This window comes from Pseudorasbora parva, chromosome 8 (genome assembly GCF_024679245.1).
Source record: "Pseudorasbora parva isolate DD20220531a chromosome 8, ASM2467924v1, whole genome shotgun sequence".
NCBI lineage: Eukaryota > Metazoa > Chordata > Actinopteri > Cypriniformes > Gobionidae > Pseudorasbora > Pseudorasbora parva.
The window spans coordinates 21,410,940-21,433,766 of NC_090179.1; the positions used below are offsets into that span (position 1 = coordinate 21,410,940).

Genomic DNA, 22,827 nt, shown 5'->3' on the forward strand with positions numbered 1-22,827 from the left:
TGACCTACTGTAGCTTGTGATTGTTCACCAGTCTTATGCTACAAAAAGCATGCTTGTTTTTATTTCAATATGTGTGGCATTCAATATTTTTTTTAAATATAAATAAATTAATTAATTAATTAAGCCAAATCACAGAGACCGCAACTATGATTTTAATATCAGTGTCAGGTAAGAGTAATATGCGTGCATATAATTTAAGGAAGTTTATTATAAACAGCCACTTTTATAAATTCATGTGAAATTTAATTTTTTTATCCATTTGAATTCTATCAATAAATAATTAGTTTAAAGAGGTATCATACGTGATCTTTGCAAACACAGCACATGACCTTCTTTAAAGCCCATGTTATAGAAAACAATTAAAAGTATTAGGATATAACTTTCAATTATGTGCAAATGTATTTTTTGCAGCTCAAAATATTGTAAGTTCAGAAGACCAGTATTATATATATATAATACATTTTTTTAAACTTATTTTTCACAATAAAGTGATAGATATTGCTGATAGCAATTATGATATGAAAGGGTTAAATTATGAAAAAACAAGAGACAAGGTGACACAGACAGAGTGAGAGAGACCCCCTCCACACACACACACACACACACACACACACACACACAGTGAGAGAGACCCCCTCCACACACACACACACACACACACACACACACACACACACACACACACACACACACACACACACACACACACACACACACACACACACACACACACACACACACACACACACACACACACACACAGTGAGAGAGACCCCCTCCACACACACACACACACACACACACACACACACACACAGAGTGATCCTGAGAGAGGGAGAGTGAGGGGGAGGGGAATGACAGACACAAAATCTAAACAGTGAGAGAACATTGTTTTTATTTCACTGTCTGAAAACACTGTTTTAATATATCAACAATATAGTTTTATCTTCAAAACAGTGTTCTCTAGGACATATCCAACCTGGTTACTAAATAAGGCTACACTCCCACCTTCTGGTTATTCTATATTTAGTTATTCTATATTTATATTTAAACAAAAGGCATTAATCTTCTCATTTTTTAAGTTACACACACTACTTTTTTTCTTTTTTTTTAAAGACAATTAAATGTGTTTTTTTTCTTTTGTTAGTAGTGTTTTTTTATATTTATATTTTTTTATTAATAATTATTTGTATTAACACAATTATTTAACTAATTATATAAAACAATATTGTCAATGCCCTACAAATAAACTGGTTTTATACATTATTTTTTTTATTCAAACCCAGAATAAAATGTTTTATGCTTTAATGCAGGCCAAAGCACAGCATTGAGAGGTAATCTTTTTAGACAGAAGAGTGGCTCACACACACACACACACACACACACACACACACACACACACTGTAGAAATCAGTGACACGTGTCCCCATGAGTCTGTGTGCATTCAGGTTGAAGTCCCCACCAGGCTAGAAAAAAGAACACACACACACACACACACACACACACACACACACACACACACACACACACACACACACACACACACACACACACACACACACACACACACAGTAGTAATGCTGAAGTATGCTGCAGGCAACTCTTATCAGTTAAGCCCATCCACCATCCCCCATCCGCAACACACACACCCACCCACAAACACACACACATACACACACACTCATGTCTGGTTCACTATCTTTCTGGGGACTCATAGACGTAATGGTTTTTATGCTGTACAAACCATATATTCTGTCCTCCTACACTGCTCCTGCCCCTAAACCTACCCATCACACAAAACTTTCTTCAAAAGAACTCATTCTGATTTTATTAGCTTTTGTACCCATTGGGAAGTCCCCATGAGTCTGTGTGCATTCAGGTTTAAGTCCCCACCAGGCTAGAAAACCATTCACACACACACACAGAGGCAAGGTTTTTTGCTTGAAAACTTATACAATATTGCCCTCTACTGGTCATTTAAGGGAGTGCATAAGTGTTGAAAAAACAGGGGGAAAAAAACAGAAAAACAGCCAGTGTGATATAGAGAATAACCAGCAGGTGGGAGTATAGCCTTATTTATGAACCAGGCACTTGTGTGCTTATATTGTGTTTTTTAGGCTTTTGCTACGGGAACACCGTTTGAGATATCCAATAACCGTTCGCATTTTAGCATCTTCTGTATATTTACTTCATGTTGTCCGAGTTTGGAGAAGATTGAATGAATCGCTTTTGAGGAGAAGATAAAAACTAAGAGCTCGCTTTCCACTTCTTGTTATCTTCCAACCAAATTATCTGACTTCCTGTTGGTCAGAGCTAATGACTTTAAATTAGAAAGTTGTCCGGCTCGAAATGTACAATATATATACCGAGTTTGGTGAATGTAGATAAAACTAACCCCCCGCTTTGGACAAAAGATGGCGCTACTGAGCCCCTCTACCACGCCCGTTTCTGAATCTTTGCTTGCATCTTCTGGACAGCATGTCTGATGTGTGTGTTGAGTTTCATGCAATTTCAAGCATGTGAAGAGTCTCAAAAACACCAAACAAGATTATTAGACTTTGACATGTTGCCATGACAACAGTTTTTCTAGAATCAGGAATCCATTCATATGTCTATATCTGCTATGTTTTGACATAATACTGATGAAGTTTGAAGTAAATCGGGTGAAAATAAGATGGGGATTTAAAGCAATTTTGAAAGTGACACACTTCCTGCTGCCAGTTGGTGGCGCTATAACTTTGTCTCACAAAAGTCATATCCATGTGATCGGCCTCTTACAACGAACACACAGCTGAAGTTTCATCAAAATGAATTAATGTATGCAAAAGTTACAACACACTTCATGTTTCCTTTTTCTCGCCATAAATTCGTCTCTTCGCCACGGCCAAACCGTTTGAGATATTAAAAAGTCGCTCGCAATTTAGCATCCTCAGTGTCTTGACTTCAGGCTGACTGAGTTTGGTGCTGATCGGGTGAATCGTCTAGGAGGAGTATCGCAAATTCCACAGCATGCGTTTTCCGAACAACCCATAATAGCTCACTTCCTGTTGGGCTGACGCATAACTTAGAGCACGAAAGTTGTTTGGCCCGATGAGCTCTATATGTGTACCGAGTTTCATATATATACGTGGAAGTTGGTTTGATTTATAGACCACGTTTTCAGAGCCCACTTTAGGGGGCGCTGTTGAGCCCCCCTGCCACGCCCGGGTCCCAGCCTCAGCCCGGCCCTGATGGCCGCGCATTCTGATGCGTGTGCAAAGTTTCAAGAGTTTTCGAGCATGGGAAGGGCCCCAAAAATGCCCAAATAGTCGGTAAAAAAAATAATAATATATTAAAGCTGCGAGCAGCGATGACGGGCCCAAGCCGGTGGCACCGCCACCCCGGTGGCATCAGCTTAACTGTGCACAGCAGGCAATAGGCATTTAATATGGGAAAAAATAAATAAAGGGACTATGTCAAAGTCATTTGAATTCACCTCATTAACTGCAGCAACTGGTGCTGCTATGACCAGGAACCACAACACTCACATCTATGAGATCAGTTAAATTTTATTCTTTAATTTTATGTCAGGTGATGTCAAATGTCAATTTCAAAATGAGTGCAGAATACTGTCCAAATGCTGAAGTTGTATTATCCTTACACTTCTCTTAAAAATAAATTAAGCCAAATCACAGAGACCGCAACAATGATTTTAATATCAGTGTCAGGTAAGAGTAATATGCGTGCATATAATTTATGGAAGTTTATTATAAACAGCCACTTTTATAAGATCATGTGAATTTTTTTTTTTTATCCATTTGAATTCTATCAATAAATAATTAGTTTAAAGAGGTGTCATACGTGATCTTTGCAAACACAGCACATGACCTTCTTTAAAGCCCATGTTTAAAAGTATTAGGATATCACTTTCAATTATGTGCAAATGTATTTTTTGCAGCTCAAAATTTTGTAAGTTCAGAAGACCAGTATTTAATTAAAGATATAATATATGTTTTAGTTTTTTACTTATTTTTCACAATAAAGTGATAGATATTTGTGATAGCCTATGGTATGAAAGGGTTAAATTATGAAAAAACAAGAGACAAGGTGACACACACACAGAGTGAGAGAGACCCCCTACACACACACACACACACACACACACACACACACACACACGCACACACACAGAGTGATCCTGAGAGAGGGAGAGGGGGGGTAATTTTTTTTATATTTATATTTTTTTAATTATAATTATTTGTATTACCACAATTATTTAACTAATTATATAAAACAATATTGTCAATCCCCTACAAATAAACTTGTTTTATACATTTATTTTTTTATTCAAACCCAGAATAATATGTTTAATCCTTTAAAGCAGGCCAAAGCATTGAGAGGTAATCTTTTTAGACAGAAAAGTCTCTCTCTCTCTCTCTCTCTCTCTCTCTCTCTCTCTCTCTCTCTCTCTCTCTCTCTCTCTCTCTCTCTCTCTCTCTCTCTCTCTCTCACACACACACACACACACACACACACACACACACACACACACACACACACACACACACACACACTTACACTCATGTCTGGTTCACTATCTTTTTGGGGACTCACCATAGACGTAATGGTTTTTATGCTGTACACTCCATATATTCTGTCCTCCTACACTGCTCCTACCCCAAAACCTACCCATCACACAACTTTCTGCATTTTCACCTTTTCAAAAGAACTCATTCTGTCTGATTTATAAGCTTCTGTACCCATTGGGACCTCAGTTTAGGTCCCTACAGTGACACGAGTCCTCATGAGTCTGTGTGCATTCAGGTTTAAGTCCCCACCAGGCTAGAACAACACACACACACACACGCACACACACACACACACACACACACACACACACACACACACACACACACACACACTAGTAATGCTGAAGTATGCTGCAGGTAACTCAAATCAGCTCAGCCCATCCCCCATTCCCCCATCCACAACACATACACACAGCCAGACACACACACACACATACACACACACACACACACACACACACACACACACACACTCATATCTGGTTCACTATCTTTCTGGGGACTCACCATAGACGTAATGGTTTTTATGCTGTACAAAACATTAATTCTGTCCTCCTACACTGCCCCTGCCCCTAAACCTACCCATCACACAACTTTCTGCATTTTCACCTTTTCAAAGTAACTCATTCTGTTTGATTTATAAGCTTTTGTACCCATTGGGAAGTCCCCATGAGTCTTTGTGTATTCAGGTTGAAGTCCCCACCAGGCTAGAAAACCATTCACACACACACACACACACACACACACACACACACAGAGGCAAGTTTTTTTTGCTTGAAAACTTATACAATATTGCCCTCTACTGGACATTTAAGGGAGAGCATGTGTTGGAAAAAAAAAAAAAAAAACACAGTGTGCTATATAGAATAACCAGCAGGTGGGAGTATAGCCTTATTTATGAATCAGGCACTTGTGTTCTTATTTTGTGTTTTTTAGGCTTTTGCTACGGGAACACCGTTTGAGATATCCAATAACCGTTCGCATTTTAGCATCTTCTGTATATTTACTTCATGTTGTCCGAGTTTGGAGGAGATTGAATGAATCGCTTATGAGGAGAGGGTAAAAACTCAGAGCTCGCTTTGCCACTTCTTATTATCTTCCAACCAAATTATCTGACTTCCTGTTGGTCAGAGCTAATGACTGTAAATTAGAAAGTTGTCCGGCTCGAAAAGTACAATATATATACCGAGTTTGGTGACTGCAGATAAAACTAACCCCCCACTTTGGACAAAAGCCACACTTCCTGCTGCCAGTTGGTGGCGCTATAACTTTGACTCACAAAAGTCATATCCATGTGATCAGCCTCTTACAACGAACACACAGCTGAAGTTTCATCTAAATGAATTAATGTATGCAAAAGTTATAACACACTTCCTGTTTCCCTTTTCTCGCCATAAATTCGTCTCTTCGCCACGGCCAAACCGTTTGAGATATCAGAAAGTCGCTCGCAATTTGGCATCCTCAATGTCTTGACTTCAGACTGACCGAGTTTGGTGCTGATCGGATGAATCGTCTAGGAGGAGTATCGCAAATTCCAGAGCATGCGTTTTCCGAACAACCCATTATAGCTCACTTCCTGTTGGGCGAAGCTTATGACTATGAGTGCGGAAGTTGTTCGGCCTGATGAGATCTATAAGTGTACCGAGTTTCATACATGTACGTGCAAGTGTGTTTAATATATAGACCCTGTTTTTCAAGGGGGCGCTGTTGAGCCCCCCTGCCACGCCCGGGTCAAAGGCCTCTGCCCGACCCTGTTGGCCGTGCATTCCGATGCGTGTGCAAAGTTTCAAGAGTTTTCGAGCACGTTAAGTGCCCCAAAAATGCCCAAAAGGCGAAAAGATAATAATAATAATAATAATAATAATTAAAGCTGCGAGCAGCGATGACGGGCCCAAGCCGGGGGCACCGCCACCCCGGTGGCATCAGCTTAACTGTGCACAGCAGGCAATAGGCATTTAATATGGGAAACAATAAATAAAGGGACTATGTCAAAGTCATTTGAATTCACCTCATTAACTGCAGCAACTGGTGCTGCTATGACCAGGAACCACAACACTCACATCTCTTAGATCAATTACATTTTATTCATTAATTTTATGTCAGATGATGTCTAATGTCAATTTCAAAATGAGTGCAGAATACTGTCCAAATGCTGAAGTTGTATTATCCTTACACTTCTCTTAAAAACAAATTAAGCCAAATCACAGAGACCGCAACAATGATTTTAATATCAGTGTCAGGTAAGAGTAATATGCGTGCATAAAATTTATAGAAGTTTATTATAAACAGCCACTTTTATAAGATCATGTGAAATTATATATTTTTTATCCATTTGAATTTTAATCAATAAATAATTAGTTTAAAGAGGTGTCAAACGTGATCTTTGCAAACACAGCACATGACCTTCTTTAAAGCCCATGTTATAGAAAACAATTAAAAGTATTAGGATATCACTTTCAATTATGTGCAAATGTATTTTTTGCAGCTCAAAATATTGTAAGTTCAGAAGACCAGTGTTATATATATATAATACATTTTTTAAAACTTATTTTTCACAATAAAGTGATAGATATTGCTGATAGCCTATGATATGAAAGGGTTAAATTATGAAAAACAAGAAACAAGGCGACATACACAGAGTGAGAGAGACCCCCTACACACACACACACACACACACACACACACGCACACACACAGAGTGATCCTGAGAGAGGGAGAGGGGGGGGTAATTTTTTTTATATTTATATTTTTTTAATTATAATTATTTGTATTACCACAATTATTTAACTAATTATATAAAACAATATTGTCAATGCCCTACAAATAAACTGGTTTTATACATTTATTTTTTTATTCAAACCCAGAATAATATGTTTAATCCTTTAATGCAGGCCAAAGCATTGAGAGGTAATCTTTTTAGACAGAAAAGTGTCTCTCTCTCTCTCTCACACACACACACACACACACACACACACACACACACACACACACACACACACACACACACACACACTCATATCTGGTTCACTATCTTTCTGGGGACTCAACATAGACGTAATGGTTTTTATGCTGTACAAAACATTAATTCTGTCCTCCTACACTGCCCCTGCCCCTAAATCTACCCATCACACAACTTTCTGCATTTTCACCTTTTCAAAGTAACTCATTCTGTTTGATTTATAAGCTTTTGTACCCATTGGGAAGTCCCCATGAGTCTTTGTGCATTCAGGTTGAAGTCCCCACCAGGCTAGAAAACCATTCACACACACACACACACACACACACACACACACAGAGGCAAGTTTTTTTTGCTTGAAAACTTATACAATATTGTCCTCTACTGGACATTTAAGGGAGAGAATGTGTTGAAAAAAAAAAAAAAAAAAAAAACAACAGTGTGCTATATAGAATAACCAGCAGGTGGGAGTATAGCCTTATTTATGAATCAGGCACTTGTGTTCTTATTTTGTGTTTTTTAGGCTTTTGCTACGGGACCACCGTTTGAGATATCCAATAACCGTTCGCATTTTAGCATCTTCTGTATATTTACTTCATGTTGTCCGAGTTTGGAGGAGATTGAATGATTCGCTTTTGAGGAGAGGGTAAAAACTCAGAGCTCGCTTTGCCACTTCTTATTATCTTCCAACCAAATTATCTGACTTCCTGTTGGTCAGAGCTAATGACTGTAAATTAGAAAGTTGTCCGGCTCGAAAAGTACAATATATATACCGAGTTTGGTGACTGCAGATAAAACTAACCCCCCACTTTGGACAAAAGCCACACTTCCTGCTGCCAGTTGGTGGCGCTATAACTTTGACTCACAAAAGTCATATCCATGTGATCAGCCTCTTACAACGAACACACAGCTGAAGTTTCATCTAAATGAATTAATGTATGCAAAAGTTATAACACACTTCCTGTTTCCCTTTTCTCGCCATAAATTCGTCTCTTCGCCACGGCCAAACCGTTTGAGATATCAAAAAGTTGCTCGCAATTTGGCATCCTCAGTGTCTTGACTTCAGGCTGACCGAGTTTGGTGCTGATCGGGTGAATCGTCTAGGAGGAGTACCGCAAATTCCAGAGCATGCGTTTTCCGAACAACCCATAATAGCTCACTTCCTGTTGGGCGAAGCTTATGACTATGAGTGCGGAAGTTGTTCGGCCTGATGAGATCTATTAGTGTACCGAGTTTCATACATGTACGTGCAAGTGTGTTTAATATATAGACCCTGTTTTTCAAGGGGGCGCTGTTGAGCCCCCCTGCCACGCCCGGGTCAAAGGCCTCTGCCAGACCCTGTTGGCCGCGCATTCCGATGCGTGTGCAAAGTTTCAAGAGTTTTCGAGCATGGGAAGGGCCCCAAAAATGCCCAAAAGGCGAAAAGATAATAATAATAATAATAATAATAATAATTAAAGCTGCGAGCAGCGATGACGGGCCCAAGCCGGGGGCACCGCCACCCCGGTGGCATCAGCTTAACTGTGCACAGTAGGCAATAGGCATTTAATATGGGAAAAAAATAAATAATGGGACTATGTCAAATTCATTTGAATTCACCTCATTAACTGCAGCAACTGGTGCTGCTATGACCAGGAACCACAACACTCACATCTCTGAGATCAATTACATTTTATTCTTTAATTTTATTTCAGGTGATGTCAAATGTCAATTTCAAATGAGTGCAGAATACTGTCCAAATGCTGAAGTTGTATTATCCTTACACTTCTCTTAAAAATAAATTAAGCCAAATCACAGAGACCGCAACAATGATTTTAATATCAGTGTCAGGTAAGAGTAATATGCGTGCATAAAATTTATGGAAGTTTATTATAAACAGCCACTTTTATAAGATCATGTGAATTTTTTTTTTTTTATCCATTTGAATTTTATCAATAAATAATTAGTTTAAAGAGGTGTCATACGTGATCTTTGCAAACACAGCGCATGACTTTCTTTAAAGCCCATGTTATAGAAAACAATTAAAAGTATTAGGACATCACTTTCAATTATGTGCAAATGTATTTTTTGCAGCTCAATATATATATAATACATTTTTTAAAACTTATTTTTCACAATAAAGTGATAGATATTGCTGATAGCCTATGATATGAAATGGTTAAATTATGAAAAACAAGAAACAAGGCGACACACAGAGTGAGAGAGACCCCCTCCACACACACACACACACACACACACACACACACACACACACACACACACACACACACACACACACACACACAGAGTGATCCTGAGAGAGGGAGAGTGAGGGGGAAGGGGAATGACAGACACAAAATCTAAACAGTGAGAGATCATTGTTTTTATTTCACTGTTTTGCAATAACAACAATAGTTTTATCTTCAAAACAGTGTTCCTAGGACATATCCAACCTGGTTACCAAATAAGGCTACACTCTCACCTTCTGGTTATTCTATATGCCGGTAGCTCATTGGTTCTCATTTTTGTCCTTAAACAAAAGGCATTATTCTTCTCATTTTTAAGTTACACACACTACTTATTTTTTCCTTTTCTTTTTAAAGACAATTAAATGTGTTTTTTCTTTTGTTAGTAATGTTTTTTTTATATTTATATATTTTTATTAATAATTATTGGTATTAACACAATTATTTAACTAATTATATAAAACAATATTGTCAATGCCCTACAAATAAACTGGTTTTATACATGAATTTTTTTATTCAAACCCAGAATAATATGTTTAATCCTTTAATGCAGGCCAAAGCACAGCATTGAGAGGTAACACACACACACACACACACACACACACACTCACTGTAGAAATCAGTGACACGTGTCCCCATGAGTCTGTGTGCATTCAGGTTGAAGTCCCCACCAGGCTAGAAAAAAGAACACACACACACACACACACACACACACACTAGTAATGCTAAAGTATGCTGCAGGCAACTCTTATCAGTTCAGCCCATCCCCCCCACCCCCCCACCCCACCCCACACACACACACACACACACACACACACACACACACACACACACACACACACACACACACTCATGTCTGGTTCACTATCTGTTTGGGGACTCACCATAGACATAATGGTTTTTATGCTGTACAAACCATATATTCTGTCCTCCTACACTGCTCCTACCCCAAAACCTACCCATCACACAAAACTTTCTGCATTTTTACATTTTCAAAAGAACTCCTTCTGTCTGATTTATAAGCTTTTGTACCCATTGGGAAGTCCTCATGAGTCTGTGTGCATTCAGGTTTAAGTCCCCACCAGGCTAGAAAACCATTCTCACACACACACAGAGGCAAGTTTTTTTGCTTGAAAACTTATACAATATTGCCCTCTACTGGTCATTTAAGTGAGAGCATAAGTGTTGAGAAAAAAAAAACAAAAAAAAACTGTGTGCTATATAGAATAACCAGCAGGTGGGAGTATAGCCTTATTTATGAACCAGGCACTTGTGTGCTTATTTTATCTTTTTTAGGCTTTTGCTACGGGAACACCGTTTGAGATATCCAATAACCGTTCGCATTTTAGCATCTTCTGTATATTTACTTTATGTTGTCCGAGTTTGGAGGAGATTGAATGAATCGCTTTTGAGGAGAAGGTAAAAACTCAGAGCTCGCTTTCAACTTTTTCTCATTTTCAAACCAGATTATCTAACTTCCTGTTGGTCAGAGCTAATGACAGTAAATTAGAAAGTTGTCCGGCTCAAAAAGTGCAATATATATACCGAGTTTGGTGAATGTAGATAAAACTAACCCCCCACTTTGGACAAAAGATGGCGCTATTGAGCCCCTCTACCACGCCCGTTTCTGAATCTTTGCTTGCATCTTCTGGACAGCATGTCAGATGTGTGTGTTGAGTTTCATGCAATTTCAAGCATGCTAAGAGTCTCAAAAACACATAAAAAGATTATTAGACTTTGACACGTTGCCATGACAACAGTATTTCAAGAATCAGGAATCCATTCATATGTCTATATCTGCCATGTTTTGACATTATACTGATGAAGTTTGAAGTAAATCGGGTGAAAATAAGATGGGGATTTAAAGCAATTTTGAAAGTGACACACTTCCTGCTGCCAGTTGGTGGCGCTATAACTGTGACTCACAAAAGTCATATCCATGTGATCGGCCTCCTACAACGAACACACATCTGAAGTTTCATCAAAATGAATTAATGTATGCAGAAGTTATAACACACTTCCTGTTTCCCTTTTCTCGCCATAAATTCGTCTCTTCGCCACGGCCAAACCGTTTGAGATATCAAAAAGTTGCTCGCAATTTGGCATCCTCAGTGTGTTGACTTCACGCTGACCGAGTTTGGTGCTGATCGGGTGAATCGTCTAGGAGGAGTATCGCAAATTCCACAGCATGCGTTCCACAGCATGCGTTCAACTACCCCTAATAGCTCACTTCCTGTTGGGCTGACGCATAACTTAGAGCACGAAAGTTGTTCGGCCCGATGAGCTCTATATGTGTACCGAGTTTCATATATGTACGTGCAAGTCGGTTTGATTTATAGACCACGTTTTCAGAGCCCACTTTAGGGGGCGCTGTCGAGCCCCCCTGCCACGCCCGGGTCCCAGCCTCAGCCCGGCCCTGATGGCCGCGCATTCTGATGCGTGTGCAAAGTTTCAAGAGTTTTCGAGCACGGGAAGGGCCCCAAAAATGCCCAAATAGTCGCGTAAAAAAATAATAATAAATAATAATAACAAATTAAAGCTGCGAGCAGCGATGACGGGCCCAAGCCGGGGGCACCGCCACCCCGGTGGCATCAGCTTAACTGTGCACAGCAGGCCAATAGGCATTTAATATGGGAAAAAATAAATAATGGGACTATGTCAAATTCATTTGAGTTCACCTCATTAACTGCAGCAACTGGTGCTGCTATGACCAGGAACCACAACAGTCACATCTATGAGATCAATTACATTTCATTCTTTAATTTTATGTCAGATGATGTCAAATGTCAATTTCAAAATGAGTGCAGAATACTGTCCAAATGCTGAAGTTATATTATCCTTACACTTCTCTTAAAAATAAATTAAGCCAAATCACAGAGACCACAACAATGATTTTAATATCAGTGTCAGGTAAGAGTAATATGCGTGCATAAAATTTATAGAAGTTTATTATAAACAGCCACTTTTATAAGATCATGTGAATTTTTTTTTTTATCCATTTGAATTTTATCAATAAATAATTAGTTTAAAGAGGTGTCATACGTGATCTTTGCAAACACAGCGCATGACCTTCTTTAAAGCCCATGTTATAGAAAACAATTAAAAGTATTAGGACATCACTTTCAATTATGTGCAAATGTATTTTTTGCAGCTCAATATATATATAATACATTTTTTTAAACTTATTTTTCACAATAAAGTGATAGATATTGCTGATAGCCTATGATATGAAATGGTTAAATTATGAAAAACAAGAAACAAGGCGACACACAGAGTGAGAGAGACCCCCTCCACACACACACACACACACACACACACACACACACACACACACACATAGAGTGATCCTGAGAGAGGGAGAGTGAGGGGGAAGGGGAATGACAGACACAAAATCTAAACAGTGAGAGATCATTGTTTTTATTTCACTGTTTTGCAATAACAACAATAGTTTTATCTTCAAAGCAGTGTTCCTAGGACATATCCAACCTGGTTACTAAACAAGGCTACACTCTCACCTTCTGGTTATTCTATATGCCGGTAGCTCATTGGTTCTCATTTTTGTCCTTAAACAAAAGGCATTATTCTTCTCATTTTTAAGTTACACACACTACTTATTTTTTCCTTTTCTTTTTAAAGACAATTAAATGTGTTTTTTCTTTTGTTAGTAATGTTTTTTTATATTTATATATTTTTATTAATAATTATTGGTATTAACACAATTATTTAACTAATTATATAAAACAATATTGTCAATGCCCTACAAATAAACTGGTTTTATACATGATTTTTTTTATTCAAACCCAGAATAATATGTTTAATCCTTTAAAGCAGGCCAAAGCACAGCATTGAGAGGTAATCTTTTTAGACAGAAGAGTGGCTCTCTCTCTCTCTCTCACACACACACACACACACACACACACACACACACACACACACACTCACTGTAGAAATCAGTGACACGTGTCCCCATGAGTCTGTGTGCATTCAGGTTGAAGTCCCCACCAGGCTAGAAAAAAGAACACACACACACACACACACACACACACACACACACACACACACACACACACACACACACACACACTAGTAATGCTAAAGTATGCTGCAGGCAACTCTTATCAGTTCAGCCCACCCCCCCCCCCACCCCCCCCACCCCCCCCACACACACACATACACACACACACACACTCACTCATGTCTGGTTCACTATCTGTTTGGGGACTCACCATAGACATAATGGTTTTTATGCTGTACAAACCATATTCTGTCCTCCTACACTGCTCCTACCCCAAAACCTACCCATCACACAAAACTTTCTGCATTTTTACATTTTCAAAAGAACTCCTTCTGTCTGATTTATAAGCTTTTGTACCCATTGGGAAGTCCCCATGAGTCTGTGTGCATTCAGGTTTTAGTCCCCACCAGGCTAGAAAACCATTCTCACACACACACAGAGGCAAGGTTTTTTGCTTGAAAACTTATACAATATTGCCCTCTACTGGTCATTTAAGTGAGAGCATAAGTGTTGAACAAAAAAAAACAAAAAAAACTGTGTGCTATATAGAATAACCAGCAGGTGGGAGTATAGCCTTATTAATGAACCAGGCACTTGTGTGCTTATTTTATCTTTTTTAGGCTTTTGCTACGGGAACACCGTTTGAGATATCCAATAACCGTTCGCATTTTAGCATCTTCTGTATATTTACTTTATGTTGTCCGAGTTTGGAAGAGATTGAATGAATCGCTTTTGAGGAGAGGGTAAAAACTCAGAGCTCGCTTTCGACTTCTTGTTATCTTCCAACCAAATTATCTGACTTCCTGTCGGTCACAGCTAATGACTGTAAATTAGAAAGTTGTCCGGCTCGAAATGTACAATATATATACCGAGTTTGGTGAATGTAGATAAAACTAACCCCCCACTTTGGACAAAAGATGGCGCTACTGAGCCCCTCTACCACGCCCGTTTCTGAATCTTTGCTTGCATCTTCTGGACAGCATGTCTGATGTGTGTGTTGAGTTTCATGCAATTTCAAGCATGTGAAGAGTCTCAAAAACACCAAAAAAGATTATTAGACTTTGACACGTTGCCATGACAACAGTTTTTCTAGAATCAGGAATCCATTTATATGTCTATATCTGCCATGTTTTGACATAATACTGATGAAGTTTGAAGTAAATCGGGTGAAAATAAGATGGGGATTTAAAGCAATTTTGAAAGTGACACACTTCCTGCTGCCAGTTGGTGGCGCTATAACTTTGACTCACAAAAGTCATATCCATGTGATCATCCTCTTACAACGAACACACAGCTGAAGTTTCATCAAAATGAATTAATGTATGCAAAAGTTATAACTCACTTCCTGTTTCCTTTTTCTCGCCATAAATTCGTCTCTTCGCCACGGCCTAACCGTTTGAGATATCAAAAAGTTGCTCACAATTTGGCATCCTCAGTGTCTTGACTTCATGCTGACCGAGTTTGGTGCTGATCGGGTCAATTTTCTAGGAGGAGTATCGCAAATTCCAGAGCATGCGTTTTCCGAACAACCCATAATAGCTCACTTCCTGTTGGGCTGACGCATAAGTTAGAGCACAAAAGTTATTCGGCCCGATGAGCTCTATATGTGTACCGAGTTTCATATATGTACGTGCAAGTGTGTTTGATTTATAGACCCTGTTTTCAGAGCCCACTTTAGGGGGCGCTGTCGAGCCCCCCTGCCACGCCCGGGTCCCAGCCTCAGCCCGGCCCTGATGGCCGCGCATTCTGATGCGTGTGCAAAGTTTCAAGAGTTTTCGAGCATGGGAAAGGCCCCAAAAATGCCCAAATAGTCGGTAAAAAAAATAATAATAAATAATAATAATCCTTAGAAGAACAATAGGGCTCTGCGCCCTTTCAGGGCTTGGGCCCTAATAATCCTTAGAAGAACAATAGGGCTCTTCGCCCTTTCAGGGCTTGGGCCCTAATAATCCTTAGAAGAACAATAGGGCTCTGCGCCCTTTCAGGGCTTGGGCCCTAATAACAAAAAAAAAGAAAAATAATCCTTAGAAGAACAATAGGGCTCTGCGCCCTTTCAGGGCTTGGGCCCTAATAATTGTTGTTTATTCACAGCTGGATTTATTGTGTGTGTGTGTGTGTGTGTGTGTGTGTGTGTGTGTGTGTGTGTGTGTGTGTGTGTGTGTGTGTGTGTGTTGTAGGCCACACCATATTTCATTGGTTTGATATTATTGGAGGTTGTGTTGGGATGGTTAAAGGCAGATGGCCCTTGCATCAAGACCAATGACTTCATCACGTCTTTGTCCGCAGGGATGATGTCTCGTCTGCCTCAGTGAGTTGACAACAACTTCCCAAGTGTCAGAAATGGCTATAAATATGAATCACAGGAAATAATTGACTTAGATTTCAAAATGTTGATAGTCAGACTGTATATTAGATATCCCTTGATCTTACAAAGATATTGTGCAGTGCTTTGAGCGCTCCATGACATGTTTATTTAGTGATGATCTCCTCTCTGTGTGTCTTTCTATAGGCTCGTGGTGAGAAGTTTGGAGCTGTCAGCTTATGTTTATGTCTGGAACAACTTCCGTATTTTGGAGCTTACCTGGGATTCAGCTTGGACGTGGTGGTTTGCATTTCTTGGTGTGGACATGGGATACTACTGGTTCCATCGATTTGCCCATGGTATGTGGATATCCTGCCAAATGTACTGTTATTATATCCGTCCATCTGCTTTAAAGGACCTCGCTGAATGTGAAAATGGAAGGTCGTAACATTCCAAAATTTACAGGGTGTGCTGCTTTCTTCTTGTGAATTTTATTATGATTTTTTTGTACATTTAATTGTTTAATCTAGTACTAATAGCATTTTACACCTTTCATTTCCAACTGGAATAGGAACTATTAAAATAGTCATTTTCAATCTCCTTCCATGCAGTTTATAGTGATATAATGACCAAAAATAAAACTCGAAAGAGTGCCATAAAAATGGTCGATAATACTTCTGAAGCCGTATGGTACGTTTCTGTGAAAAAAGACTGAAATTTAGGTCATAATTCACTGATAATCCTGCCAGAATTAAAAAAATGAACCGTTTTTCATTGCGATAAAACTAGCTATGTTTAAAGTGCTGTAGGAAGCGTTATTTGTTTCTGAAGTCATCTTGTGGATGTTAGTTTTATGTTCTTGCAATAATGGCTGGTTTAATTCCGTGATAATATTGTTTTGACCCCCTGTCTTTAAGGATCGTACATCTTGCTACTTTTTCTGCTACATAACTTGGAAAAGCAAGTAACTGGTGACTCTTTTTGATTTACCTCAAACTCTATAGGAGTTTTATTTTCCATATTTCAGTAAACACATTTATATACAGTATAATCTGTCTTCTATCCAGATGTGGAAAATGCATCTTAGATGAAATGCTTTATCTGGCCTTGCATATGAAATATCAATCTGTCAAGAAGTAGGCGATTGCAAAAGTTTGCGTAGCATGAGAGTTCAGACGGAGAGCCGTGAGACATGTGTCCAAACAGAGGATAACATTGTCACAGCTGTAATCTTTGAGTGCTGTGGTGTTTTTCTTCTTTCTTCAAGTGCAGCCGTCACAGAACAGCATTGCCAGTAAACATACTTTGGTACCATACTGTAAATCTGCTTTTTGCTCTGGGAGTAAGTCTCCAGTATGCTGGAGAAGAAGAATGTGCAATGTTACTTTTGGTTTACCAAAATACAATGTTACAGGCTGTTTAGTTTTTTCTCAAATGCACATTGCTCAATAGTTTGCTCCATGTCCTCTTCTACTCCGCAAGTAAACATCCACACTGTGTCAGAGGCCAGGACATTGACTTCAGTTTGTTTCTTCAGAGTGAAAAAGGTAAAAGCAGGCCACTGCCCTTCGCTTCAGTATGCTTACCATATGCTACACCAATTCCATCCATTTGGGATTTAATGTTGATACGATGGCAGGATGTTTTTTTTTTTTTTTTTTTTTAATTACATCGCTCCAGACTTTACTTGGATCCCTAAATAAAGTGATGAGGTGCTTGTGGCTGTCATGTTATGTTTTCCATTGTCCTGAGCTCCTGCTCCGAGTCGGAAATGTCATTTATGTCAGAGGTCTCCTGTGCCCAATTTGTTCTTTTTGAAGTCAGAGGAAATGATTTGTCTAGTTTTCTATTCCATCGCTGTCCAAGAGGACTTCTTCTGGATGTCGTATGGTTATAATTCATAAAAGGCCCAGACATATTGGCCTTTCTTTTAGTTCTTTAGTTTAGCTGCTATACTTTTGCAGCCAGACAATATTACTGACAGAAGAGTCGGAAAAAGACGTACCAATGACAATCGTAAGGGATTTAATAGATTCATTTTGTTGACCGTTTTATTATAATGAACTCTCTCAAAAGAGTCATTTATTGATTAATTGGAATACTCTGGTCACGTTTTTTGCGTTTATCCACTGAGGATAGTTCAATAGAATGTTGTTTATTGATGCTTGTTCAAAAGTATTCTTTATGCTATTTATAATAAGAAACAGTTCTCCAATTTGTGTCTGATATTGGTTTCAGAATTAGATGTGCCAAAAAGGCTCAATAGCACCGCCTACAAAATAAATTCGGTATTAAAAAAGTATGAAATTCGGCAGACACATGTAACAGCCCAATACTACAAAAAAGTCCTTGGAAGAAAATCAGAAAACCCAGGAGGAAGTGAAATATTTTGAAGTTTCTCTGCAAAATATTAGACGTTTTTGCCATTTTCAGACATACTTTAACAAACTCCTTCTAGAGATTTAACCAGATCAACATCATATTTGGCCACTCTAATCTAAAGGCCTTGGCGACATTACATTGCGAATATCTTGAGTGATCCTTGGAGGGTCTGTGGCGGCCTGACAAAGTTTAATGTTTCGCCATAAAACAGGAAGTTGTTATAACTGAGTCCTGGCCTTTGTGATGTTAAATTGTGGAGATCTTGAGTTTTCACTGAAGGGTGTCGTGGCAACGTCTAATGTTTCGCCTCCAAATTCAATTTGGCTTTTTTGAGGGCCTTAATATGCTTATAAAACTTGCACATGAAACTTTGCACATACGTTAGAAGTTATGAAAATGATGTCTGATATGAGTTTCAGAATTGCAAAATGGCTCAATAGTGCCAACAAATTTTCAACAAACTGGCCCTCACACTACATTTCACATACAGGTATGTAAAAAAATGTAATAGCCCAATACCTAACAAAAAGTCTCCTGGTGCAAATTCTGAAAGTGTGGAACTCTGAAGTGACTTATTTAATATACATAAATCTCATATTTCTCCTATATTTACCCACTCATATTTGCCCTTTCATCGCTGCTTGTAGCTTTAATTGATAACATGTTTACAATAAAAAAGTTCAGCGACCAACAGTAATACCATTTTGAATCAATTTTTTTTATTTTTATGAAAATCATAACTGAATTTGGCAAGAAAAGAAACGTTATGCATTTTTACATAATAGGCAGAATAATATAAGTGTGAATGTGTAAATGTTTACTTCATAACTACAATAGAACTGGAAGTTTTACTTTTCTAATTTCTTTCTCTTTATTTCCTTAAACCTCCTTTAATCCGTTAATAATTTAAATCCTTTAAATTGAAATTATATGAACCAATATAAACAATACCCACATCCACCCCACTTCACCATGCCCCCCAGAAAACACTTTGGCCCCCAGCCCCAGCCCCAGCCCCAGCCCCATTGTTTAAGATATGGTTACGGCCTTGGTTGACAGTTTTGTAAGGGCTTTTGAGATATTTAAGATAACCTTATATTTAGGATATATGTATTGATAATTAATAATATTAAAAGTGTAAGAGAACATTTTCAATTACCATGAAATACTAATATATAGAAACCTTTTAAAACCTTTAATCTTTTTATGTGCATTGATTGTACATTTTTTTATTGTTTTCGATCACCAAAAATCTGTGAGCAGCAGCTCTGTGACTAAAGCACATGTCCACCTTTTGTTATTTCAGATTTTACTTCTTCTGACCATTGACTTGAGAGGTTTACAGATGGTCTTAAGGTTTAGCTAATGATCTCCGAATAGTTTTCATACTCGGTTTTGGTTCAGTTGTCTCACTGAAGCTTTTATCTAAAGCTCTATTCTTTTGGGACTTGTAAGCTATAAATCTTTATTCCATAGTATGAAAAAACAATTTTATGGGCATAACGGCAGAAATATAACCACTATAAAACCATACTGACCCTAATTAGTGCCATTGTAAAATGGGAATTTTTTTTTGATCATTTTTATGAATTTCATTTTTCCCTACACAGGTCACAGGTTCTTTTTTGATGCTATAAGCATGCTAGGATCTGTCAAAAATGCTATAATATCCGTAGCATTTAAAATGTGTATTGTATAGTAGCAACCCAATTTGTTTTTGGTTTTTTTGCATATTTTTTACCACTGTCCTGAATGACATTTAAAATTAGATTCAAGTTTAAATTTAAGTTTAAATTCCTTGTCTGAAGTAGCCGTTTAATATAGTTAGAAATTCATATCCTCATAAATCAAAGGCTGCGTTTGGCTTTGGTGGCTTTTGAAGTTGTCCAGGCGTGTGCTTCTGCGTGAGCTATTTGCATTCGTTCATCCTGCTCTCTTCTGTCATTCTCTGTCACATTTTTTCCACATGTTTCCTTATTTTCCAATTGCCTGCAAACCTTTATTGCGACTCTCGGTGGTGTTTGGCCTTTCCATGTCTTCCTCTAGCGATGCCACACTCCACTGTAGCAGGGCTGGCTTTCCGACCGCACGGTCGGTTTTGGCAACGTGGGCCAGACGAGGTTAGCCCGGACTAGGTTAATGGTCTTCTGGATCTTTTTACACATCAAGATTTTTTTTACATCCATAGACAGAGAAGTGTATTAAAATAGCTGCGGCCCCAATTTAGGTAATTTGGTTGTTCGCACTGTCTACATGTGCTTCTCTATTAAAACAAACTATGTTGCAATTTTGATTGTTGATATTTCAGTGTTGTTGAAATAAATTGGGACTCATAGTTGTATTTACACCATTTTCCCGGTGTGTTTTACTACGCTCCTTGGCGTCAGTAGGAGAGAGATTTCATGTGGCCGGCTTGATGACAGCAGTAGTAGCTCTGTTTTCTCTGCCGCTCTCATGATTCAGGTCCCCATATGCTACTATTTTCAAAGAGCTCCACCAAAACCTCAGCTTAACCTCCGTTCAGTAACTCTGAAGCAGCCCAATGGGCTTTTGACAGGAAGGCCATGGTGGCTGCTGCTGCATTAGGGCTCCATCGAGTTGGTCTTTCATTTCTCAGTTTCATGAGTCATTAGCAATGAAAGATGAATGGTGGGCTCCAGAAGTCTGAGACCACATTGAAAATGTAAGTTTCAGAATCTACTGTAGTTTAAACATGTAAAGTAAAGTTTTTTGGATTTTGAAAAACCTAAAACAAAGCAATGCTGTAAGGTAAATGAATAAGAACTATAATATTCTACACTTTTCCTTGGGTGACTTCTTAAGCAAAGTACACAAGTACACAATCATCAGGTTTTACAACAATTTGTGGAAAATGGTAGCCTGGATGCCAGCTGAACTTAGCCCCGCTCACCACATTTTTAGGTCGGGAAGTTCGGTCTGGACTCGATCCGTAGAGGAGTTATTATGCCCGAACAGAAACTGTTCGGACCAATCACACTGTCAGGGCGATGATTGACAGATTATCACCAGAAACGTAATCAGCCGCGTCATCAAAGAGCGCTTGGGTTGAAGAACTGAGATATGTAGATTCCGCCATCGCGTCTGTTATAGAAGATATCGACAGCGCATTCATTTTAAAAGAGGAACAGAGGACCACGACCAAGGCATTTGCCGATGGGAAAGATGTTTTGCCTTAGAGGTCTTCATGGAGCACCCGAGACCCGTGGACCCGGTGTCATGACAAATCCTGTCCGCCTGTGAAATTGTGTCCGCTTACAGGACCCCAGAGCGATTCTATTAGCTGATATAACTTTTAATGGGTAATCTGTTCAGAGCCTGATTACAATTCGTACAAAATCGCTTTTTGCTGTTTAAATTGTGTTAAAATAGTCTTTCATGTCTTATAAATCATATGTTTCAAATAGTAGTAGTATATAACTGAAGTTATAAGTGCTTATATAAGTATGTAAGATATATACAAGCATATCTCATATATAATCTATTTATTTTGTGCACCTATTCTGTATATTACTGTTTTTTTATTCTTTATTATTTACATTATAGGTACATTACTATGTCATGATTTTGTATTGGTAGTATTACTTAGTTTATCAGTTGAAATAATTCAGAACATGTTTTTGCTCCCATTATAGCAATCAATTACATATTTCAAATAAATGTTTTGCGTTTTTAAAGAATTGCTTGTCCAGAACCATGTATAACAACTTTTGATCAGGCATTTAAAACCGCTACCAGCGGACAAGATTTCACAGGCGGACATGATTTATGCAAGGGGGTAATCTAGCGCTCGGAAAGCGTTCCACCCATAGGGGCGGCCATTGCTAACCAAGCCATCACCTGCTGTTAGCATCCCATTGACTCCCATTCATTTTTGAGTCACTTTGACAGTGAATAACTTTACATCAGAGGCGTTTAAAGACTCCATTTGTCCATTGTTTATTTATAAAGAAACACGACAATGCATAAAGGGCTCCATTACCTTGTATCTTACACTATCGCCCCGTAGAAGCTGTTTTTGTAAAATTAGGCTAACGATTGCGTCATAACCAATGTGACTCTGTTCACAGTTGAGAAATTACCGTATAGACAGGAGGAGACGTTCAGAAACAATCTTTTACTGTCTATGAGGCAGTCGGGGGGACGTGGAGACATAAAGTCTGATAAAGTCAAGGGGGAAGAATGGGGAGAAGCCAATAGTGAGCCTAAAGCAACGGGAGAAAATATTTAAACAACGTGATTCAGATTTTACTTTCCACAACTACTAGAAGACCTACAACTGTCAGACAGGTTGCTTACGTCACATCTACGTCGTCAAGCTCAGTCTGAGCCTGCGCAGTTCGCTCAGCCATCAGGAAGTG

At 38.7% G+C, this 22,827-nt stretch overlaps 1 protein-coding gene across 1 annotated transcript in view; it reads left to right on the forward strand.

The window, feature by feature from the left end:
* agmo (alkylglycerol monooxygenase) overlaps nt 1-22,827 on the forward strand; it is a 54,246-nt gene that overhangs the window by 6,270 nt on the left and 25,149 nt on the right. Inside the window, exons 2-3 of the mRNA XM_067450368.1 lie at nt 15,942-16,072; nt 16,274-16,425. Coding sequence (XP_067306469.1) covers nt 15,942-16,072; nt 16,274-16,425 — 283 coding nt within the window. The remainder of the gene's footprint in view (nt 1-15,941; nt 16,073-16,273; nt 16,426-22,827) is intronic.